At 38.5% G+C, this 26,282-nt stretch overlaps 1 protein-coding gene across 6 annotated transcripts in view; it reads right to left on the reverse strand.

Moving 5' to 3' along the window:
• Window positions 1-8,864: 8,864 nt before the first annotated feature.
• Window positions 8,865-26,282, reverse strand: part of ST8SIA6 (ST8 alpha-N-acetyl-neuraminide alpha-2,8-sialyltransferase 6) — a 160,682-nt gene continuing 143,264 nt past the window's right edge. For all 6 annotated transcript variants that reach the window (XM_089311498.1, XM_089311497.1, XM_051820615.3 and 3 more), the window contains 4 exons: window positions 19,241-19,385; window positions 14,741-14,853; window positions 11,903-11,995; window positions 8,865-9,665 (listed from right to left, as the gene is read on the reverse strand). In XM_089311498.1, the coding sequence (XP_089167624.1) occupies window positions 9,197-9,665; window positions 11,903-11,995; window positions 14,741-14,853; window positions 19,241-19,385 (820 nt within the window). In that variant the 3' untranslated portion in view covers window positions 8,865-9,196. The remainder of the gene's footprint in view (window positions 9,666-11,902; window positions 11,996-14,740; window positions 14,854-19,240; window positions 19,386-26,282) is intronic.

Below are 26,282 nucleotides of genomic sequence, written 5' to 3' on the forward strand. Positions count from 1 at the left end.
GAAAGAAAGAAGAAGAAAGGGAATAAAATAGTTCTGAACACAAATCACAGAAATAAAATCTGGTTCTCTGAGATGATCGATAAAACTGATAAAACTCTAGCCAGACATATGAGGGTAAAACAAAAAAACCCACAAGTTAACAATACAAAAATCAGACAGGAGGCATTATTGCAGACTCTACTGTAAGAGGAGAGGAGAACATTATGAACAACCTGGGGATAATAAATTTCAAAAATTAGATAAAGAGGATAAATTCTCTGAAAGATACAAATTACCTAGGCTCACTCAAGAAAAAATACATTACTTGAATGGCCCTAATTAAAAATCTTTCCTCAAGGAAAACTGTAAGCCAAATTTCCACCAGTGAATTTTATCAAATACATGAGGAAGGAAATACCAACTTCATACTAAGTCTCTGAGAGCAGTCCAAAACAAAAACATAAACACAAAAATCCCCAAATCTAGAAAAACAAAGAGACTGAGGTACTCACAGTATCTTATTTCATGACTTATGATAAAGCTAGAGTAAGTCATCAAAATAGCATGAAATTGGCATAAAAATATACAAATAAATGAATTAAATATACAAATAAATCAAATAAACACATACATTAGCCCGTATGTAAACCGAATTATTTCAACACTGATGCAAAAGCAATGCAATGGGGGTAATCTCTCAACAAATTCCAGTGAAGTAATTGGATAGATTTATGTAAAATATGAACCTTGACCCATATCTCTCACCCTAAGTACACACAAAATTAATTGACTCCTAAATGTAAGTGTCAAACTATAAGCCTTTCAGACACAAGACAACATAAAAGAAAATTGTAGTGAGCATAGGTTTGGCAAAGATTTCTTAAATTTGACACAAAACTATAAAAATATTTAAAAATCAATAAATTAGGCTGAAGTAAAATTAAAAACTCTTGCTATTTAAGACACTAGTAAGAAAATGAAATCGCATACCACAAATTGAGAGAAAATAGCTGCAAAACCTATATCCAACAGATTTGTATCCTGAATATATAAGAAACCCTTGTAACACTGCTTTACCCAGAGAATCAAAATAAAAATGGCCAGAGGATTTGTACAGATACGTCACCAAAGAAGAGATACAGAAGACAAATAATACATGAAAACATAATAAGGGAAGTGCAAGCTAAAATCACAACGAGGTGCAACCACATTCCAATAGAATATCTGTAACTACAAAGAATGGCCACACTAAATTTTGTTAAGTATATCATGCAACTCCAACTGGCTTCACTTCTGATAGGAAAATGAAATGTTGTAACCAATTTGGCAAACAGTCTGGTAGTTTTTCTAAACGATACACAAACACTGACCATGTGATCAGCTTCTAAATCCTACATATTTGTCCTAAGAAAATGAATGTTCACACACAGACATGTAGATCAATGTTTACGATAGCTTTATTTTTAATAGCCAAAAACTGGAGACAAATAAAAATGTACATCAGCAGTGAACAGATAAACAAAATTGTGGTACTTCCATATAACAATATTCTCAGCAAATAGAAGAAGGAACTATTGATAAACAACACAAAAGAATCTTAATATTATGTTGAGCAAGACAAAAATGAATACACACAGTATGATTCCATTTATATAAAATTTTTAAAAAGGTAAACAATTTATAGTGTAAAAATGGGAACTAGTCTATAGAAAAACAGATCGAGGTGTGACTGAGAGAACAAGGGTGGGATGAACCAAGGAGAGTAAGAGAGAGGATTTACAAAGTAGCACAAGAAAACATTTTGGGATAACGAGTTTATACATTGCTATCTTGATTGGGAAGACTTTTTCATGTGCGCATACACATTCAAACTTTTCAGATTTTACACTTTAAATATAATGCAGTTCATTTTATGTCAATTACATCCAAGGATGTTGATTTTAATATTCACGTTATAACTGCATAATAGAAATAGTACTGGCTTTAGAGTCAGACACGAGAGCTTGAATGTTATCTCTATTTTAATAATGCAATCTTAGATAAGTTACTTAGAATTTTGAGTCTCATTACTAGATTTATTTATGCAGGACTATTTCATGTGAGGATAAGAATTACGTGCCAGTGATTTGCTTAAACCCACTCCCATTACTCCCTCCTTAATGGGTATCCTTCTTATATTGATATAAGCCCTTAAACATGTGTGTGTGTGCATGTATATGCTTTAATGTAATCAAATGGCATTGTGCTATAGCTCTTATTTTTCCCTTTATGCTATATTTTAAGAATCTATTCTTGTTTCTCGATATTTATCCAGTAAGTTGCTTCTAATTGCTGTTTTGCACTTCACACTATGTAACCACTAAAGCTAGCTCACTGATTCCCTAAAAGATAGACATCTATGTATGCAACTGCCTACCACCACAAATAATAATAAGTTTCTTAGCATTTGTCTCTTTGTGGACTTGTATATGAGGTTCTCTGAGACATACAAAATATTTTTAAAAAGTTCATGAAAAATGTACATTATGAAAAGGCTATGCACCAGTCTCCAGTTTTTTTTGCACTGAAATAAATCTATTTTTAATTTCATTTTCCACAAATTTCTTACAGTATGCTCATATATCTAAAAGTGGGATGTCTTGGCCATAAGAAGAACAAATAATTAACTTTACTAACTCAGTAGTTTCAGATTTGTTTTTCAAATGGCCAAATCAGTTTACATTTTCATCTACACTTGTAACTAATGGTGCTACTAAATTTTGCCAATACAAAGGGCTTAGCATCTTCCTTTAAGTTGAATTTTCAGATGTTTGAACATCATTTCTTATCTTTAAAAGTTATTCTGTTTTTCCCTTTGTAAGTCACATTCTGTCCTTTGATCAGTTTTATTTTTGGATCCTGTCTTTTACTTGTTGATTTGCAGCTCCTTAAAATGTCTTTGTATAAATATTATTAATTTTATGCTTATGCTTTTTTGCTAAAAGCTACTCCAGTATATTACCAGTCTATATAACTTTACAGTGTTGTTCAATGACTAAACATCTTTCATTTTAATGTAGTCTTATCCCTCATTTCTTAACCTCATTCTTTCGAAAGTTATTTCTGTGTAATATTTAAGAAGTACAGTTCTGGGGCCAGTGTTGTGGCATAGTGGGTAAAGTCACAGCCTGTGCCTCTGGCAACTCATATGGGCACCAGTCCAAGTTCCAGGGCTCCACTTCCGATCCAGCTCCCTGCTAATGTGCCTGGGAAAGCAGCAAAGGATGGTCCAAGTACTTGGGCCCCTCACTGATGTGGGAGACCCAGAAGAAGCCACTGAGGCCATTTGGAGGGTGAACCAGCTGATGGAAGCTCTCTCTCTCTCTCTACCTTTCAAATAAATAAATAAATAAATATTTTTTAAAAAAAGTATCGTTCCTCACTTATATCTTAGACATAATTCCCCTAAATTTTCTTCTACTAGCTTTATAATTTGACTATTTAATCCATCTTCAATACATCTGGAGTCCAACTTCTTATTTGGTGCACTGATATAGGCATTTATTTTTCTCCATGGTGAGCTAGTGTTCCAATATCATCTAGTGAAGAGTTTGTCCTGTCTGCATAATATGAGAGTGAAGTATTTAAAATTACAAATCACTTACAATTTATCGTAGTAAAAGGATGAATGCTTCAGGAAGAGTTATGACCTAGGATAAGAAAAGAGAAATATTCCTGCCTATCCACTCTCAGGAGGGTAATGATGACACTGATGACTATGGAGTCAGGCTTCTGAAGCCACAACAAACAAGACACCTTACATACCTCGGGGCTCCAGATGGTTTTTTAAGATCAAATACAAGGAAGAAATAATCTTATCGAGTCAAGTGCAATAGATAAAACAGAAAAATTCCTGCAATGCCTTCATTGTTCAGTAGCATTGTATGAGTACACTGAAGTGTTTCCTGTCATGTTATACATATAAAATGTCCTGAATGTCATACCTATTTTATGCACTACATCATAACTATGCTTCTATAGCTTTATAGGATGTTAGTAGACCCGTTATTCACAAATATTTTAACTTTTCAAAGTTTGCTAAAATTCATAGAATGATTTAGGTTACTTGACATGGTAGAGTCTTAAGTTGAATTTTTGAAAGCAAGGAAAAATTTAGGCCAAGACACAGGTCTGATTTATGGTGTAATTCAGTATTCTATACATGGAAAGATGTCCTTGACTGATTATCTGGCTGAGAGCCCAAATACTTACTGGGTTGGAATTTACATGCAAAGAGAAATCTTTTGTGAAAGTCATGATCTATTTGCCTTTGCCTTTTGTTTGGAGGGAAAAACACCAAAGATTTCAAGGACTATTGTATTATGCAAACGTCAATTCTATGCATTTGTTCACAGAGTCTTTTACAGAGACCACACAGCACTATGTACTGTACACTTAAATTGATGTGTCTGCTATACTCTTCAATTCGATGGAAAATTAACTTGGAATCCTGTTATTCCATTTTATTATCCAGTGATATTGATTAACAATAATAGAATCAAGTAAGCCAGCACTTCCCTTAGAAATTGGTAGTGTGTGGCAATCTGTGCTAGAATCCTAACTAAACAAAATCTACTAACCTCTAGCACAAGTGTTCAGGTTTTCCATTGTCAATGCTCATGGATATATTTGAACTTTAAGAACAGAAGATCAAATTCAATTCATCCAGAAACATCTAAGCAATGCACATTACACACAGAGATTTCTTGAGAATGTCACAGCCAAACCTGGTGGTAGTTAATCAAGAAATATTAAGGAAGAGTTCAGGATTTTTCTTTAATTCTGATCTTGGTGAAAACTTGCGAAAACTCTCCATTACAGAACAAAAAGAAGATTTGATTTATATTTTACATTTTATATAACTGAGATTCTGTAGTGTCAAAATTCATATTCTGTCATATTTTAGAAAGTTCTAGGTAATGCTCTATTTTGGAACTGAAGGGCATTATTGGCAATTCACAATGGAATACATGATGGTCATGCTACCAGGAAGAAAATGTTGTGATGTACATGAGGCACACACACCTCACTCCCAATAGCTCTCCATAACACATGACTAGTGAGAGAGTGTAACAAGCTTCAGACAATGGCTGAGCACCCCAAGCTGTCAGGAAATCACAACTACTACAGAACAGCTTGGGAAAGAACTACAAAGAATGCATATGTAGAGTGTCATAATATAACATAAAAATTGCACAGAACATGAATTTTTATAATATAGCATATAAACTATGTAAACTGTAAAACATAAGTCACAGTTCTATTTGTTCTGTAATGTCTGAATTATTCAAAAATTTTCACCAAGATCAGGACAAAAAGAGAAACTATTCATACCACCTTGTAAGATTTGTAGCTTACCATTGCTAAATCTGCCTGTGACACTCTCAAGAAATCTCTCCTTGACCAAAGACTTTTGCCTACTGTGATGTAGGTAGGACTGTGATAAATTTTTCCAATGTGCTTTTAAGACGGCAACACAGACATTAAATAAGAGCTAAACTTCAGACCTGTTAATGTGGAAATGTCCATAATTTCTTCCATAAAAACTCTGAATTTTTTCTGCTGAATCTTTCCTGGGATCTGGCTGTCATCATGGTACTTGGTCTCCTACAATTCTGAATGTTTCTAGAATCCCCATCAGTGACACCAGAGATCCTGTTTTGATATTCTATAGAAAACTTCTAAGTTGGCCGGCGCCGTGGCTCAATAGGCTAATCCTCCACCTTGCGGCGCCAGCACACCGGGTTCTAGTCCCGGTCGGGGTGCCGGATTCTGTCCCGGTTGCCCCTCTTCCAGGCCAGCTCTCTGCTATGGCCAGGGAGTGCAGTGGAGGATGGCCCAGGTGCTTGGGCCCTGCACCCCATGGGAGACCAGGAAAAGCACCTGGATCCTGGCTCCTGCCATCGGATCAGCGCGGTGCGCCGGCTGCAGCGGCGGCCATTGGAGGGTGAACCAACGGCAAAGGAAGACCTTTCTCTCTGTCTCTCTCTCTCACTGTCCACTCTGCCTATCAAAAATAAAAATTAAAAAAAAAAATAAATAAATAAAAAAAATAAAAAAAAATAGAAAACTTCTAAGTTAAAATAGGATGTTATCTGGGGAACACTTAAGTAAAGTCTATCTATACTAATCATATGTAATTTTATTAAAATAACATATAAAATAGTCTCCACATTTCACATTTAATTATTTACTTCAGCATATTTTATTGTACTCATCAATCATGTATTTCTAATATTATAAAAAGAAACAGTTTACATTTCTACTTTCCATAGAGCAATGTGAGGGAAACATTTTATTTGCTATAAAGTACTACAGTATTTATCTATTTTTAACAATCCATTGCTGGTAGTGTGTTAGAAACATTACCAATGCTAACAGATTATGTAAAACTAAGTAAATCCTTTAGGAGTAATAGGAAAAAGCCACCTACCAGCTCCCACAAAAAGAAAGTAAATAAATTAAACTTTATGTAACAAAAGGTATTTTCCTTATGGTAAATATATTTGAACTTATGATCAGTTTATGGTGCTAATTAGTGTCATTTGTTATAAAATACTGAATGAAAATATGAACTAAACATAACATCACAAACGTCAACTATAATCAAAGTAAAAATGTACCTTATCAAAATGAATTTACAGCACAGTGTTCTCCAAACTGAGCATTCAGGAAAACAATAACCTGGCTCCAGAGCTCAGAAATGCTAATTATAATTGTTTAGACGTGATGACCTGGCCTGCTGCACTCCCATTTCCTGTCTTCTTGCAATGGTACCAAGATGAGTTACAAAGCATGAACGTGATTGCTTACTTAAATACGTATTCACTAGATGCAGGGGTGACCTGTATTAACAGGTATCATCAGAATGTAAGGGAGTGGTATCAAAATGTCAATAATATCTACTCAGGCTTTATTTTATAAAGAAGTCTAAATCATGAGTCTCATTTGTCACATAAACATACATCTTCCCTTGTGAGAAGCAAGGTTTTTATGTTTTAATCCCTACAGCCTTCCTATGTAGGACCAAGCCACCTTCCTCCACACTGTACCCTCAGGGGGCAGTTGCTGGGGCCCACATCAAGTCCTGCCTTAAAACACCCTTGTTCTGGTGGATCAGAATCAAGGGGACAGCTCTTCACCCTGTAACAGGCCCTCTACTTAATGCTGTTCATCTGGTCAAACTCTACTCATTTTCTAGGCTTAATTCAGAAATCACCACTTCTGTGAAAAAGATACATTGAAAAAAGAATTCCACTGAAATAGACTTGGTTATTCCTGCCTCTGTGGCTTCCAGGGCTTTACCCATAACTTTTGTCACTCTAACACTCACCCTGGCACAGCGCAGTTAATGATTCGCACATCTGCTTCCTCCTGCCAGAGGCAGCCCCCTTACCCCTCACCGAGCCTGCTACAGGGCCTGCTACAAGAAAATAGTTATGCAATTATTTTTTCTTTTTAAATAAAATGAATGAGTTACCCCAAAAACAAGACAGCAGTTAAGAAAGACTGATTCATATCCTTGAAATTGATCCTGTTAGTGAGACAGAAAGGTGCCCAAGAGTGAGGCAGAAAGTTAACACAAAATTATAAAGAATGATGTTAAAAATGAAGTAAAAAGGGAAAAGTTGCCTAATTCTAACCAACACATCACTGCTGCTAATATCATAAGTGAATGGAATCAGAAACAGGCACATTGCCACGCAAAGAGAATTATTTTGGGGCCGGTGCTGTGGCACAGCAGGTTAAAGCCCTGGTCTGCAGCACCAGCATCCCACATGGGCACTGGTTCTTGTTCCAGCTGCTCCACTTCCAATACAGCTCCCTACTAATGTGCCTGAAAAAGCAGCAGAAGATGGCCTAAGTCCTTGGGCTCCTGCACCCAATGGGAGCCCTGGAAGAAGCTCCTGGCTCCTAGCTTCAGATCAGCTCAGCTCTGGCCATTGCAGCCATTTGGAGAGTGAACCAGCAAAGGGAAGACCTCTCTCTCTGTATCTACCTCTCTCTGTGACTCTTTCAAATAAATAAAAATAAATCTCTAAAAAAAGAGAGAGAGAAGAATTTCTTTCCTCAATAATCAATGATTTCTTGTTTAACCACATAATTTTCTTTTTATTTTATTTATTTATTTGAGAGGTAGAGTTATAGACAGTAGGAAGGAGGGAGGGAGGGAGGGAGAGAGGTATTCTATCTACTGGTTCACTCCCCAAATGGCCACAATGGCTGGAGCTGGGCTGATCCGAAGCCAGGAGCCAGGAGCTTCTTCTGGGTCTTCCACGCAGGTGTGGGGGCTCAAGAGCTTGGGCCATCTTCCATTGCTCTCCTAGGCCAAAGCCAAGAGCTGGATTGGAAGAGGAGCAGCCAGGACTAGAATTGGCATCTATATGAGATGCCAGTGCCACAGGTGGAGGCTTAGCCCCCTATGCCACAGTACAGGCCCCCTACACAATTTTCTTGTATGTACTCAAGGCCGGTGCAGCAGCTCAATAGGCTAATCCTCCGCCTTGCAGCACCAGCACACGGGGTTCTAGTCCTGGTCGGGGCGCCGGATTCTGTCCCGGTTGCCCTTCTTCCAGGCCAGCTCTCTGCTGTGGCCCGGGAGCGCAGTGGAGGATGGCCCAAGTGCTTGGGCCCTGCACCCCATGGGAGACCAGGAGAAGCACCTGGCTCCTGCCTTCGGATCAGCGCGGTGCGGCGGCCATTGGAGAGTGAACCAACAGCAAAGGAAGACCTTTCTCTCTGTCTCTCTCACTGTCCACTCTGCCTGTTAAAAAAAAAAAAAAAAAAGAAAGAAAAAGGGAAGAATACTGTTTTAAGAGAAGCCTGTTAGAGAAAGACATTCAGTGAACACTGGCAATTCAGCTGCTCTCTTCAGAAGGGTATTCCAAGCCAGCGTGCCTTTCATGTCTGGTGAGGGTGGAAATGGCTGTCAGAAATATTATCAAAGAACTATTCCAAACGCTTTGTCAAGAGTTCTCATAAACTACTTACATGAGTCAGATACTAAGGTCCCCACCGTACAAGGAAGGAAACAGAAGATGGAAATGAGTGAATGATTTGTGGGGGTTGCTTTTCGTCAAGCCAAGTTTCAGGGCTGTTCCTGTAGCCACTCACATTAGTGTTTGGAAACATTACTCACAGACTTACACTAAAATTATCGTCATTTAAGACGCTTCGTTTAGGCTACTTCACATTTGCTAAATTGCAGTTTGAGGATTCCTTTCACGTGAAGTTGGAGGATCTGGCTGTATTCTTTGGGCATCTGATGGAAACCACGTTTGGGCAACTTGTTGTCATAGTAGTGGTGGCTGACAGGCGTGTCTTCCACGGTTCTGGAGAAGGGCCAGAATCCATACAGCTTCACGTTCTCACACAGCTCCACCGCCACGCTGGTGATCATCAAGCCAGTGGACAGGCGGTACGCAGTCACACCTTTAGTTCTCCAGAAAAGAGCAAGGTGCTTCAGGTACTTGGGATGGAAAAACAGAACCTTCTGTCTTGCCTTAGACTCTTTGAGTGTGAAATACACTTTAAAAGAGGTGCCAGTGTTGGCCCTGAAGGAAAATGCAGGCAGAAGGAGGAATGCATCTCCATAGGTTGCAATGTCTTCCAGAAATACTGCTTTTTTTTCCTTTAAGTTCCCATATCTGCCAAATGTTAAAAAATCATAATCACAATATTAATAATCAAAGTAGCAGATTTGTATCACGAGGTTGAATTTACCACTGGTCAAAAAACGGAAGCATTTATATCCTGCATGTAAAAAAGATAAACCACAGACTCAGTGACAACTCATTCACACAAACCTGTCATAAATATCAAGGGATAGACCTTTCTCCCCTTCTTGGAGTACCAAGGCTTTTGACTTCTATTTCCTTTTTATTAAAAAAAATAATTTTTATTTATATAAAGTGAACAAATTTCATGTATTTCATGTATTCATTTACAGTTTTAAGGGCATAATGATACTTCCCATCCTCTCTCCTCCTCTTTTATTTTTCCTTTTAATTTTTATGATGATATACTTTCAATTTACTTTATAATCACAAGTTTACACTCTACTAAATAAAGAATTCAGCAAGTAGTAGGTAGAAAAGCCACTGTTCCTCAAGAGTATAGACAAGGGCTTTAAGCAATAATCAAATCTCAAAATGTCAATTTAATTCATATAAATTACTTTTTTATACATTGTATATTAGTTACCATAGATCAGGGAAAACACGGTATTAGTCTTTTTGGGAATGGCTTATTTCACTAAGAATAATGGTCTCCAGTTGCATCCACTTTGTTGAAATTTCATTCTTTTTTACTGCTGAGTAGTATTCCAGAGTGTGTGTAAATATATATCATAATTTCTCTATCCAGTCATCAGTTGATGAACACCTGGGTTGATTCCATATCATAGCTATTGTGAGTTTGAGCTGCTATAAACGTAAGGGTCCAGATCACCCTTTCATATGCTGATTTCATTTCCTTTGGGTAAATTTCTGGGAGTGGAATGGCTGGGTCATATGGTAGATCTGTTTCCAGATTTCTGTGCACTCACCATACTGTCTTCCATAATGGTTGTACTAGTTTACATTCCCAAAAATAGTGTATTGGGGTACCTTTTCCCCAAATCCTCATCAGCATTTGTTATTTTTTTGACTTTTGGATGATAGCATTCTAACTGGGGTGAGGTAAAACCTCACTGTAGTTTTTATTTGCATTTCCCTGATGGTTAGTGCTCCTGAACATCTTTTCACCCATCTGCTGGCCATTTGTATTTCATCCTTTGAAAGATGTCTGTTCATATCCTTCGCCCATATCATAACTGGGTTGCTTGTTTTGTGGTTGAGTTTCTTGAGCTCCTTCTATATCCTGGAAATCAACCCCTTACCAGATGTATAATTTGCAAATATTTTCTCCCATTCTGTCTAGACAGACATTCCTCATATTATTTTATATTCCAACTCAGTGATTTGTTTTTCTAAAGTTGCTCTCTGATGCTCTAACACCTTCCACATTTGCAATGAAATTTTGTTTTTTGAGCACAGCACATATGTTTCACACATTGAAAAAATTCATTGAGCTATACACTTGTGATTTGTGCACATTTTGTATACATTTATTTATAAAATAGAAGTTTCCTCTAGAAAATCTAAAATATCTCTATGAAAATTATATATATTATTTTAAAAACTTTCCCCCATGCATTGTATGTGGTTTAAAAGCTATCTCACTCCCTAGTCTTGTAAGCCTAATTGTGAATGTTTAGAAAGTCACGCTCCAGAAGGCAGCTACAATACTTTATTTTTTCCTCAAGAGATGACAGAACTATTTGGAGGGGCATATTCTATTAATAATGATTATTGGTCACTTTTGATAAAACAATGGAGTAAAACTATGTATAAGATGAACCAGCCAACATTTTATAGAAGTTCTACTGTAGAAAAGAAACAGGGAAATTATTTTTGAGTAATAAACTATCCAAAGTGAACACTGTCTTTTGTCAGGTTGTCCTGGGGCTTGCTCTCAGAAATCTCTAAATAGATCAACTTTTCTCAAAAAAGTGCTGCTGAGATGAGAGTAATGCTCAAACTCTAAAAGCAAACGGGAAAAAAGTAATTTCACTATTGTTAAAAAAAGATGAAGAGGTAAATAAATTTTCATTTGATTAGAAGCATTGAGCTTACGACACTAGAAGTACAACTGAGTCATACCTCTTAGGAACCACAACCTTGATAGAATGTCAAAATTTGCAAATGTATTCTTAGATATTTCCCAAAAAATCCATTCCAGCTGTAATGCACAGTCTCAGAAACAAGATTAGCACTTAGAATGAGAAACATCTTAAGACAATGAAAACATTTTGTGAACAATTATATAACTTGGAGGTACTTACTTTAGCGTTATGATACTGGGATTCACAGTCACAAGATTTGTTTTACTGCCGACATCTTTACTAACATTTCCTGTGGTTGGAGGGAGGTTACACCTGTAATTTGGAAGGGAGACTATTTAAAAAAAAAACTTATAAAAATAGCAAAACTGTAGACAAACACACATGCATGTAGTTGTCCTTATATCAGAGGAAATCACTGGTGTTAACAGATGCTCAGATACCATCCAATTTCTGTTTAAAACTAATTAGTACTAAAGCCTTTACTGGCATCTGAATATTACACAAAATGTAATGTAATTTGATAAGTGCTTTCGATATTGATATTGATTTTTATTAGCATGAGAAACAAAACCGATAATTTTACCTAGCTAAGCTTTTGAAGAATCCCAATCCTTTTATGAAAATTGTTATTTATATGGATCATATTCCCACAGTGGTATGACAGCAATTTACAGATGTAAAAATTGAGGCTCTGTGACTTTGGTGATAGAGGCTGCCAGAGGCAAGGACTACATTAAAAAATCAAAATCTTTTGATTCCCATATGGAGCTTTTTGCTATCAAATTACTTTTTAATAAATAAAAAGCAATGTTCGTATACTAATGTTTTCATTATGGATGTTCTCATCCTTCTTTGAGTACTAATTTGTTTTTAAATTGTTACACAAATTAAGAATTCTAAGTTTGAATCATTATATTCCCATCACAAAAAAGGTAAAGTTGACTATGACTCCCTAAATGTCATTCACAGAATTTCAAATAGACTCTCTAAAGAGCTAAGCATAAAAAAGAGCTCATTGGGGCCGGCGCCGTGGCTCAATAGGCTAATCCTCCACCTTGCGGCGCCGGCACACCGGGTTCTAGTCCCGGTCGGGGCGCCGGATTCTGTCCCGGTTGCCCCTCTTCCAGGCCAGCTCTCTGCTATGGCCAGGGAGTGCAGTGGAGGATGGCCCAGGTGCTTGGGCCCTGAACCCCATGGGAGACCAGGAAAAGCACCTGGATCCTGGCTCCTGCCTTCGGATCAGCGCGGTGCGCCGGCTGCAGCGGCGGCCATTGGAGGGTGAACCAACGGCAAAGGAAGACCTTTCTCTCTCTGTCTCTCTCTCACTGTCCACTCTGCCTGTCAAAAATTAAAAAAAAAAAAAAAAAAAAAAGAGCTCATTGAATGCTTCCTAAGGAAGGCTGTCTAAAGTTGCCATGATCTGCAGTATGACTCAGGTTGAAATATTCTGTTCCATGCCCTATGAAACATATGAATAAATGAAGCCTACATCTTCCAAATTGATATAAAAGATATATCAGAAAACAAATACTGGCACTTGGGGAAAGAAATACTAATCATAGATACTAGGCCATAGAAAAGACCTCATTAACTATCCTCCTGTAACAAATCTTTCTAGAACTGTCACATAATCTTTTGAAGAATCAAAACAATTTTCATTATACATTCCTAGGGAAAATACTGGGTGATATTCATACACACCAGTGTAGCTATAGCCTATTTTGTGCCTATACACTTAATTTGTAGCTCCTAATCTTTTGAAATGAAAAAAATATGCAGCTTCCAGATTGTTTTATAATCTATCAATATGTACAGCCAAAATACACCCAAGAATAAAAAAAAAAGTTTTAATGACACCGATTATGTCTAGTCCTCACTTTGCCTTTCAGTTCAAATGGCTAAACTTCAGAGGGAACTCTATACAGTATTCAGAAAAATACAGAATTTAGAAACCTATGTGCTTATTTGAGTTATACATTAAATATCTGCCAAGATTTTTTTTAGGTTTTAAACCTAAACTTGTATATTTGATGCTTGCTATAAAGTAAAATAAATGTTTAGGTATAACATCACAGATGCCTTAGGATTTTAAGTCTATAAAAAGTCGATTCCATGAAGAATTATTTATCTTTATTATGGCTTTTTACACTAAGTATTTGAACAAAATGGCTAACCCAATCAGATATTACCCATTTTAACATTAAACATAAACACTACTCAATAATTGCTGGACAGTCAGGTTTATTGCTCCATTATTAACTTCAGTATGGAGATTCAACATGGGATTAAAATAAGGGGGAGCTGTTTATTGAAAATCATGTTTTCTTTTTATTTGCTAAATAAATCAATAAGGATCAAAGGATCTCCTCTGATGTATGAAATCAGTCCTAAAACAGGAAGAAAAAGATTTCTCCTTGCTCTTTTAAAAGGTGTGTTTCAACTGAAATCCATCTGAGGATGGATCAATCATCTTTCTGTTGGATTCTGAAAGTGGAGGTGCTTGTAGCATGGCGTATTAGTGTACGACAGACGCAGAAATCATTCTGCTTCTAAGTTTGCAGGCTAGCTGGTACTGGAAGAGAAAGTGTTTTAAAAGACAGGGATTCAGAAGCTGTGCTCTTTTATTATTATTATTATTTCAAGCCATAAAACAGTGGTGCTGCACAGCCGGGAATGCCTCGATTAGCATTTCCCCAAGCATTATCAGAGAAAACAAATCTTCCTTGACATGCTGCGTAAGGAAAAGGGTCTTCAAGGGCAGGAAGCCTGCGACAACGTCCCTATTAACATTCTGAAGGCTCTGACAAGTCCTGTAGTCCCAATCCTTCTTTCCCCCTGATTTCACCCAGAGCTCCCTGACAGATGACGATAGCACACTTTTATCTCTAAGGTTTCATTACTCTGAGGAACTCGTGAGCCAAATAACACTTCATTGGCATTAGAAGACTTCAGCAATGCAGCTCAAGGGTCGAAGTGTACCCAGGGTATCTTTACACCATCCCTTTAAAATGTGCAACTGACATTTTGCTTCCAAGAAACCGATTTGATGCATCTTACCTAAAAACAAAGTCGGACTTATCAATTTCAGCTCCGCAGTGAGACCTGTTCAGAATGCCCCCATTTCCAACCACGGCACACTGATTGTAAGGGTACTCCACAAAAGGCTGGGACTAGCAGGAGAAAATGAAACACCATTTGTTTTAGAGCCACTAATATCATTATCTTAATTCCAGGACTTAACTTTTTATATGTGCTAAGGGCAAGAAAAAGAGTCAGAAGAAGAAATGAAAGTAGCATCTCTTTTTAAAAATATTTATTTATTCATTTAAAAGGCAGTGCAACAGAGCAAGAGAAATGTCTTCCACCTGCTATTTCACTTCCCAAAATGCTGCAATAGCCAGAGTTGAGCCAGGCTGAAGCCAGGAGCCTGGAACTCCATCCAGGTCTCCCATGTGGGTAGCAGGGGCCCAAGCACTTGAGCCATCTTCCACTGCTTTCCCAGGCACATTAGCAGGAAGCTGGATTGGAAGTGGAGCAGCTAGGATTCAAACCAGCACCCATATGGGATACTAGCAGCTTTACCCGCTGTACCACACCACCAGTCCTGAAAGCAGCATTTGAAAAAGAAAAAGCCACACAGCATGCTGACCAACTTTCTGTGACTTATAATAAAGATCTTCATGCAAACCTGGTTTATTTCTCTTGAGATGAGCAGACACCATATAACACAGAATATAATATAATAATACAAAATACATCTGTATGCAAATTACACTGTATTTTATGTTACATAATTAGGTAACAAAGTGAGAACACAAAAATCCTACACTCTGTCTCTCTGACAAAAAGGGACATTTTTAGCAAAAAAATAAAGAAATTAGAAAGTGGCATTAAGTCTTCTAAGGCATAAATTAATACTTAATTAGGTAAAAGTTTCCTGTGCTTGGTAATGGCCTTGGATTTATGCTTACTGCCTCTACAAATGACCAGCCAGGGCGCTCCAGGGAGAGCTCCCGAGTCAGCGCTGACATTCTTCATATTCATTTCTAAGATCTGAATCCTTTTCATTTCCTCTTAAGACTCAACTTGCGCATGCCCAAAAGGTTTCGCACTCTCCCTGAGCCCTCCACCATTTGAAACATAACTTTGCAAATCAATAGTGCACTTTTCCCTATTCTGGTCACTTTCCCTGAAGTAATAACATGACCTTGAGCCAGCAGCGAGGTTGCTGGCTCGTGCTCCACACAGATGAGGTCCTGACTCACCTGTTTCGTTTCTAGAATTAGAATGTAAATCCTGAAGGACAGAGATGGTACATCTTAGACTGAATTTCCCCTCATCATGCTCCTTACATTTAGCACAGTTCAGTATACATGGTGGTACAGTGGGCCACCCTGGTGTCACCCCAGGAACGAGCTGGAGCTGGCTCGCTCAAGATTGCAAAGGTCCCCTAGGTGCTATTCAGGAATTCTGTGAGCTGGTAGTAAAACTACTGGGAACTTGAACTCTGCCAGGGTAAGAGTATTTGTATCACTGGGGTTGGCAAAGACTACAAAGGCAAGGCACATTCCTCCCCCAGTGACAGTCCCTCGGCGCCACAGGCAACAGCCTGGGATGCCATGGTTCTGAGTAGCCCAGAGAGGTGGCAGACCCTGAACCCTGACCTGCTCTGGAGGCTGCACCTGGGAGATGCCCCCAAAGCAAAGAGGACTCTGTGTCAGTGTTTCTCTCTTGAGAGGGTGGACTCCCGAACTTCAGTCATATTGTGCTCGTTATGTGAAAGCCACTGTTCCAAGTACATAACTTCCTAGCACATTTAACCCACACTACAACCCTCTGAGCATTTTACAGATGGGGAAATGGAGGCATGAGTGCCCGTAATAGCTAGAAAGTGGCAGGGTTGGGATGTGAACCCCAGGACTCCACAGAACATGCTCTTATCCACAATATAGGGCAGTTTCTCAGTCACCAGTGAAGTAAAATGTTAATTATGTGCTTTATTTCTCTTACCAATGCCTAGCAGGGGGCCTGGGTCTCAGATGAATGGTTCCCAGATACCTTCGATTATTTCATGTGGCTGAATTTCTAGCTCAAGATGTCTCCAGACAGTGTTTTCTAAACGGCACCACAATAAGTTCTGCATTTTATAGATAAGGTAGAATGCAAAAATGCAAATATGCTCTTTATGGCCCAATAGAAAAGATTACTGAGGGAGACATATCTCAAATTAAGCACGCAGAATAAGGAATGCTTTTCTCTGGTTTCTTGGTCAAAGGGGGGAAAACATCCATATGTTTTGGGATCTCATGTTCAGTAGGAGTTTAAATAAATTATAAACCTCGACATTCCCTAAAATAAACCTCTGAAGAAAATGCAAATTTGCACGGCTCAACTGCCTGCTCATTGCTCACTCTGGTTGAAAAATTTTCCCTTTTAAGAAATCAGCAAAGTTTCTGGAGGAAGTTACTTCACACACAGTTAATTAAGAGCTTTTATTGTGATCTGCTACATGTCTAGCAGTTCTGGGGACCTGCGAGCAGGACAGAGAACAGGGCAGGCTGTGGGAAATCAGGTGGGACAGAGATCAGCTCCACAAGCCCATCCCTGGAAGGTTAATGTTGAAGCTACACTCACACACACACACACACACACACACACACGGAAATGACCTAGTTTTACAATTGTTACTGAACTGACTTCTATATTTTCTCTTCCCAATTTTAAAAATTTCACATACATTTGGAAAAGTGGATGCAATTGTTAATCATGCACAAATTTATCAACTTTATATTCCTTTCAAGGTGCCAAATGAGAGACAAACCAGCTGGGGCTACTCAGCTGCAAGCCAGGCAACCACTAACAAAACCTGCATGGTGAAAGAGTTGTTCATTTTAGGAACTCCAAGACCTTCCTTGATAGGGAGTAGAAATATTCTTTCTTTCTTGTCTTTTCAATTATTGATAATTTCAGTGCATCATGACAATGCTTTATGAGCTCTTGTTGTCTTAAACAAACTTCACTGAAGTACAATTACCCATAATAAATTGCATTTACTTTGTTGTTCACTTCAAAGAATCCAATTTTGTCTTTATTAATTTTCTCTACTCTTAACTTGATTTTTAACAATTATTTTTATCTTTCTTTTCTTTTAGAAAATTTGCAGTAGCTTTCATTATCATTTGCTATTTATTTCTCATTTATCCTCAGCAAATATTCTTCCTCTACATTTTAATATAAAATGGGGCAGGTATTTGATACAGTGTTTAAAATACTGCTTGGGCCACCTACATTCCATATTAGAGTGACTGCGCTGGAATCCTGGCTCTACTCCCAACCCCAGTTTCTTGCTAACAAACACTCTGCGAGGCAGCAGGTGATGGCTCAAGTTGTTAGGCATCGTCCCCAACTGACCCAGCATCCCTGCCCTGCCCCTCAAATGGGAGACCCATTCTGGGCTCCTGGCCTCAGACTGTCCAGTTTTGGCTGTTGTGTGCATTTGCAGGGAGACCCCATATATGGAAGATCTCTGGCTGTCTTTCTCTCTGTCTCTCTGCCTTTCAAGTAAAATAAACAAATACTCTTTATTAAAAAATTGGAGCAACTTACACAAGCAACAAAACAGCATTAAATGTAAGAATCTAACGTCCTACAGTTGATAAACTGCCTACAAGTTGTTTTCTCACCGTGTTGAGTGGTGGTATACCATATTACTCATTTGTTCAACAAATCTTTAGTGAGTGCCTACATGTACTAGGAATATTCTTCAAGCTTGGAGTACCTCAATGAACACAGCAGGCAAAAATCTCCATCTCCTGGAGGTTATGTTTATTGACCACAGATTCTTGCATACTTACTTTCCAAAGATAGGCTTTATAAACCTACAGTTCTTTGTGAAGAAATCAATTTAGTCACCCGAAGAATCTTATTCCAAGTTAACAACTGCTCATCTTCCCAAGTCACAGAAATTTCTATGCAGAAAGTCCAAGTGCCTCATCTCATGCGAAGACCCAGGAAGACCACAGACTGGAAGAGCTTAGCACTTAGGACATAGATGTCCTTCCCTGCAGAGCCACAGATTATTCAAATTGCACTAAAAACTCTTTATTCGCTTTCACTTTTATTTGGAAGGTAGAAAGACAGAGATAGGAAGCTCCCATTGGTTGGTTAACTCCCCAAATGCCTTTCACAGTTATATCTGGGCCAGGCCAAAGCCATGAGCCTGGAACTCAACCCAGGTCTCTCACTTGTGTGGTAGGGACCCCAGTACTTGAGCCATCACCTGCTGCCTCCCAGAGTGCACATTAGCAAGAAGCTGGAAACAGAAAAGGATCCAGGATTCAACTCCCAGCACTCTAATAGGAGGTGTGTGCAACCCATGTAGCATTGGAACTGCTGTGCCAAATGCTTGCCCCTATCTCTTATCCATGGTTAACATAACATAGCAGAGCATGACATTGTAATTAATTAATTACTTCATCATTATAAACTGTAACTTAAAAGGAGAGGAAGTTCACCTGGAATGGTGACACAAACAACCCACACCACGTGTTTACTCACCTCTGGAAACATATGGAAAATGTTCTGTCTAATGGGGATTTCCTTTTTACTTTCCACTTCATAAGTCATGTTAGTCCCAACTGGAGTGTTATTCTGAGAAACAACAAAGTTTTGAATGGCATCACAACAGGAAGCAAGTTTTGCTCTGCAAAGGATAATAAAAGTAAACCAAGGAATAAGATTAACAAACCAAAAACAGACACTATGATGGGTAATGCAAAAGAGGAATTTTTTTTTTGACAGGCAGAGTGGACAGTGAGAGAGAGAGACAGAGAGAAAGGTCTTCCTTTTTCCGTTGGTTCACCCCCCCAATGGCCACTGCAGCCAGCGCGATGTGGTCGGCGCACCATGCTGATCTGAAGCCAGGAGCCTGGTGCTTCTCCTGGTCTCCCAAGTGGGTGCAGGGCCCGAGGACCTGGGTCATCCTCTACTGCACTCTTGGGCCACAGCAGAGAGTTGGACTGGCTTTTGTCATTGACTTTCAAAAAGAAGATAAATTACTCACAAAGATGACACTGTTAACTCAGTTAACTAGCTCTGGATGGTAGGATGGTGGCTTATAGGGTAAAATGGCAAAGCTTGTTAAATATCCTTATACTCAGGAAGTAGTATAAGTATAGAAAGTACCTGTGAATTCAGTAGTTTCATATATATAAGTTGCCATCTAATGATACTGTTTTAGCTTGTTTCCTTTAAAAAATAGAATTTATTTATTTACTTTAAAGGCAGAATTAGAGAGAGGGGGGAGACACACACACACACACACACACACACATCTTTATTTGTTGGTTCACATCCCAAATGACCATAATGGTTAGGTCTGGACCAGGCTGAAGCCAGGAGCCTGGAACTCTAGCCAGGTCTCCCACGTGGGGGGCAGGAACCCAAGTACTTGCACTATCTTCTGCTGTTCTCCCATGTGCAACAGCAGGGAGCTAGGTTGGAAGTGGAACAGCTGGGACTAAACTGACACTCATGTGGGATGCCAGCTTTGCATGCAGACTGAACTCCCAGCACCACAACTCCAGTCCTGCTGATGATATCGTTAAACACTAAAGAGAAAAATAAGAGAATACTTTACAATAGTCTCCCTTCAATCCATGGCTTCCCTTTTTTTGGTTCAGGTTATCCATTGAAAATATTAATATTTATCTTGACTCTTTTGAGAGAGACAGCACATTCACATAACTATTAGTACAGGGCATTACTTTAATTGTTCTATTTTATTGTTGCTAATCTCTTATCTAATTTAGAAATTAAACTTTTCCACAGGTTATATATGTTCAGGAAAATACATAATATAGATATGGTTTGGTGTTATCTGTGGTTTCAGGCATCCAGTGCAGGTCTTGAAACACAAATTCCTGCAGGAAAAGGAGTTGTGACTATATACTTAACTTATAATAATTATACAGAAATTTAGTTAACAATAGCATGAAAGTCATCAAAGCACTATGACAGGTTCCCAAAAAGAATCATATAACACAATAAATTTTTAAAGATTTATTTATTTGAAAGGCAGAGTTACAGAGAGAGAAAGAGGGAGAGACACACAGAGAGAGATCTTCCATTTACTTGGTTCACTCACTAAACAGCCGCAATGGCCAGGGATGGACCAAGCTAAAGCCAGGAGCCGGGAGCTTCATTTAGGTCTCCCACGTGGCTAGCAGGGGCCCAAGAACTTGGGCCATCTTCCACTGCTTTCCCAGGCACATTAGCGGGGGGCTGGATTGGACATGGAGTATTCAGGTCTAGAACCAGCACCTTATGAGATGTCTGTGTTGCAGATGGCGGCTTTATCTGCTATGCCTCAATGCCAGCCCAATACAATGAATGTTTAAGTGAAGCAAACTTAAAGCTGTCATTCCTTACAGAAAGCCCACAAAAGTGTAAATTAGTACCAAGTCATATTTCAAAACTATTACTGTGATGTGAAGCATTGTTATTAGAATGCAGGCCAGGAGGTGCTTTCAGGGATCATCCAAGTTAGCCCTCGAACCCTTGCAGGTGAATTTAGAGCTACTCAGAACTGATGTTTGCTTGTATGTTTTGTCCAGGACATAGATTCCACAGAGTCTCTTGATAAATATTCCAGGGCTTAGCCAACCTCAAGGTCAAGAAAGTCTTCCATTCATACAACTGAACTGTCTGTTAAATCCACTTGGCTTGTTACTTTTTCATAGAACTTCCTCATAGAAGTGCTTCGTGTAATACAAAATGATAATCAAGCAAAACTGTAACCTTTTCAGTAGCGAAGAATTTACAAAATTTCCTCTTTTCTTCTCAAAGAACCAGTTTTTCAGTGTATTAGTAATTTTGTTCATTAATTCTTGACTTATTTGTCCATATTACTTAAAAACATGTATTCAAGTTAGATCAAATCATAGGAAAAGGAAGCTGGCTCTGGTTAAATTTCTTATGGCTGTTTTTTTCTCTTTCCACAATTTAATTATTGGATCTTAGTCCTGAAAAACACTTTTGTACGTGTCCCTACTGAATTTTGTCCCTTTGAACAAATGCATACCTCTAATTTGTCATGGTCACTTTAAAAGCAGTCTTTCTGAATGTCAATAATTCTCAGGGAGAAAAGTCAGGGTCACATTATTTGCACCCCCAAATCAAGCTTTTCACTATTTCTGATCATTTAACTTATTTCCTGAGTTGTCACCTGCTTATTATTTCTCATTGTATTTTAGAAGCTTCCAAAAGCTAATCCACAGAGATTAGCAAAAGTAAGAAATGAAAATGAAATGATATGTACTCAAAAACATGATGCTAGGTTGGTTTTAATTATAAATTTAATTTGAGAAAAATTTATATATTACAAATCCAGAAATTCATGTGTGTTTATAACTTAAAATGTTTCTTTAATTCAACATTTTGAGAAGACAATATAAAAAACTCATGTACCTGTGACAAGAGACTTAATATCTATAAGGATATTCAGTGCTTTCAAGAAGCTTGTATTGGGGCCAGCATTGTGGTGTAGCAGGTAAAGCCTCGGCCTGCAATGCTAGCATCCTGTATGGGTACCAGTTCGTATCCCAGCTGCCCCAATTCCAAGCCAACTCCCTGCTAGTGGCCTGGGAAAAGCAGCAGAGGGATGGCTCAAGTATTTGGGCCCCAATAACCATGTGGGAATCCCAGAAAAAAGTCCTGGTTCCTGGCTTCTGCTCATCCCAGGCCCAGCCATTAAGGCCATTTGGGTACTGAATAAGCAGATGGAATATTTCTCTCTGTCTCTTCTCCTTTCTCTGTAACTCTGCCTTTCAAATAAATAAATAAATCTTTAAAAAATTATATTAAAGAAAACACTAACCAGAGTTCCCCTTAGTGTCTTTTCTGTAGTGATTTTCATCTGAAATTATGTTTTCTAAATATGATAAAAATTTCAAACCTATAGAAAAGTTGAGATAAGCACTTGTCTAACCACCAGCTGAAGCTGACAATGAACTTGACACTGTATCTGCCCTACTGTGTACCCGTCCATCAGTCCCAGTGTAGCAGTTGTTGCAATTCAAGGTGCAGGTCTCAGTACACTATACCTCTAAATACCTCCAACCAGCCCGGCTCCTTAGGCAACGACTTTGGTGTTTATTTTTCACCACTGATTAATTTTGGCTATTCTAGAATAGAGTAGAATCATGTAGCGTATCTGCTTGTTAAGACTGCTGTCACTCAGCATAAATGTTTCTGTGGCTCATATACATGACTGTATGAATGAGCAGAGGGGATTAATGTTCCACTTCCTGCTTCTCTCTGGAGCAGCACTCTGTTGTGTCGCTATAACACCTAATTGCTCATAATCATCTCTCAAAACACCAACATTGTAACCTAAAATGTCATTTCTGAAACATTCCTGTAGTCACAGACTAACAGGAATTTAAAGTCTTCATCTTCAGTTGCAGAATGATAAAGACATGTTCTTTTTGTTTTTCTTTTTATCACAAGTTAATTTTATTTCAAAATAGGAAAAATTTGGATCTGAATTTGAAGTTAGTTAAGCTGAGTAAAAAGTTATTGATCTTAAGTTTCTAAACTTTAAACACACTGATAATTTTACTTTATAACAGTATTTAAATTTAAAAGATTTTAAACTTTCATATCAACAAAGACATATTTTCACAGAAAAAATACAAACAGGGGTGGGGATCAGTGTTTCAGTGCAGTGGGTAAGCTGCCACCTGAAATGGTCACAAAGGTCAAGTCCCAGCTGCATTGCCTTTTTATTTATTTATTTTAGCATTTTATTGAAATACAGTATACATATCAAGAAATGAACACAAGTGTACAGATGAATGAGTGTTTGGTCCTCTGATCATACTCATAACCGGCATCCAGATTAAGAACACATTACTGGCATCCCAAGAGTCCTCACTCTTCAGCCCCTCTCCATTTTTTTTAACATAAAAAAGAAGAGCCTGTTGTGTTGTTGTTGTTGTTTTTGCTAGGCAAAGTTAGACAGTGAGAGAGAGACAGAGAGAGAGTTACAGACAGTGAGAGAGAGAGAGAGACAGAGAAAAAGGTCTTCCTTCCGTTGGTTCACTCCCCTAATGGCTACCACGGCCGGCGTGCTGCGCCGATCCGAAGCCAGGAGCCAGGTGCTTCCTCCTGGTCTCCCATGTGGTTGCAGGGACCCAAGCACTTGGGCCATCCTCCACTGCCTTCCTGGGCCACAGCAGAGAGCTGGACTGGAAGAGGAGCAACCGGGACAGAATCCAGCGCCCCAACCGGGACTAGAACCCAGGGTGCTGGTGCCGCAGGCGGAGGATTAGCCAAGTGAGCCACGGCGCCAGCCAGCCTATTGTCTTCCACACATAATGATTCAGTGAAGCAATATTTATAACCATATACCAAATTATATGATGTAAACACAATTTTTACAGTCTCTCTACATACTAACTACAACAAACAAGAGAAAACATTCAGTATTTATCTTTTTGGGTCTGCCCTATGAGCATAATGATCTCCAGTTGCAAGCATTTTGTTACATACATCAGGATTTCATTCTTTTTTCTGCCTGAGTAACAATCCACCATGTATATATACCACATTTACTTTATCCAATCCTCAGCTGATGGACATCTAGGTTGATTCCACACCTTAGCTATTTGAACTGAGCTGCTGTAAACATGGGAGGGCAGGTAACTCTTTCATATGCTGATTTCATTTCCTTTGGATATATTCCCAGGGGCAGGATAGTTGGCTAGTATGGCACATCTATTTTTATTTTTCTGTGAAATTCCCATACTGTGTTCCATAATGAGTGTAACCATTTGTATTCCTACCAACAGTGTGTTAGGGTACCTTTTTCTTTACATCATCATTTTTTTTTTTTTTTTTACTTTTTAAACAAACTCAATGTGCTTTGTAGATACAACTTTAAGAACATAACGATATTCCCTTTCTCTTTCAGTCACACCCTCCTTCCCTCTCCCTTTGTTTGTGTGTGTGTGTGTGGTTTTGTTTTGTTTTAGTTTTTGAGATAACACATATTTCTTGATTTTTGGATAACAGCCATTCTAACTGGGGTAAGGTGATATCTCATTGTGGTTTTAATTTGCATTTCCCAGATGGTTAGTAATCCTGAGAATTTTTTCATTTGTCTGTTGTCCATTTCTATTTCATCCCTTGAAAAATGCCTGTTGATATCCTTTGCCCCTTTTTTTGGGGGGGGGGGGTAAAGATTTATTTATTTATTTGAAAATCAGAGTTACCCAGAGAGAGGGGAGGCAGAGAGACAGAGAGAGAGAGAGAGAGAGAGAGAGAGAGAGAGAGAGAGAAAGTCTTCCATCCACTGGTTCGCTCCCCAGTTGGCCCTCTGAAGCCAGGAGCCAGGAGCTTCTTCCAGGTCTCCCACATGGGTGCAGGGGCCCAAGGACTTGGGCCATCTTCTACTGCTTTCCCAGGCCACAGCAGAGAGCTGAATCAGAAGTAGAGCAGCTGGGTCTGGAACTGGCACCCATATGGGATGCTGGCACTGCAGGCCAGGGCATTAACCCACTGCACCACAGCGCTGGCTCCATTTGCCCATTTTTTAATCGGATTGTATGTTTTGTTGTTAAGTTTCTTGAGCTCCTTATGTATTTTGGTATTTATCCTTCATCAGATCCATAGTTTGCAAATATTTGCTCTCATTCTATCAAATGGCCCTTCGTTTGGTTAACTATTTCCTTCAGTGTGCAAAAGCTTCTTAGCTTGATGTAATTCCATTTGTCTATTTTTGTTTTTATTGCCTGTGCTTCTGGGGTCTTATCCAAGAAGTCCTGACTTAGGTCAATGTCTTGCAGCATTCCCCCTATGTTTTCCTCTAGTAATTTGATGGTTTTAAGTCTTAAGTTTAGATCCTTGATGCATTGTGAGTTGATTTCTGTATAGGGTGTTAAGATAGGGGTCTTGTTTAAAACCAGTGCATGCAGAGACAGAATTTTCTCAAACCATTTGTTGAAGAGAATGTCCTTCTTTCAGGAATGCTTTAATTCATCTGTCAAAGATTAGCTGGTTGTAGATGCATGGATGAATCTCCGGGGTTTCTATCCTCTTTCAGGGGTCTTCATGTCTACTTCTGTGCCATTATCAGGCTGTTTTGATTGTAACAGCCCTGCAGTATGCCTTAAAATCTGCTATTGTGATGCCTCTAGCTTTGTTTTTATTGTTGAAGATTTCTTTGGTTATTTGAAGTTTTTGTGTTTTAGAGCTTTTTTTTTTTTCTAGATCTGTGAAGAACGTCCTTGTTATTCTGATTAGGGTCACATTGAATCTGTAAATTGCTTCGGGTAGTACAGCTATTTTGGTGACATTAATTCTTTCAATTCATGAACATGGAAGACTTTTCCATTTTTTGTGTCTTCTATTTCATTGATGTTTTTAATTTATCTCAAGGTATATAAATTTTTTGTAGCTATTGTGAATAGGACTGATCTTACAAGTTTTCTCAGACACAGCAATGTTAATGCATAAGAATGTTATTGATTTTTTTATGTGATTTTATAGCCACTTTGCCAAATTATCTTATGAGTTTTAATAGTTCCTTACTGGAGTC

The sequence above is a fragment of the Oryctolagus cuniculus genome, chromosome 13 (assembly GCF_051225735.1).
Source record: "Oryctolagus cuniculus isolate XC-2025 breed Fujian yellow rabbit chromosome 13, ASM5122573v1, whole genome shotgun sequence".
NCBI classification, from domain to species: domain Eukaryota; kingdom Metazoa; phylum Chordata; class Mammalia; order Lagomorpha; family Leporidae; genus Oryctolagus; species Oryctolagus cuniculus.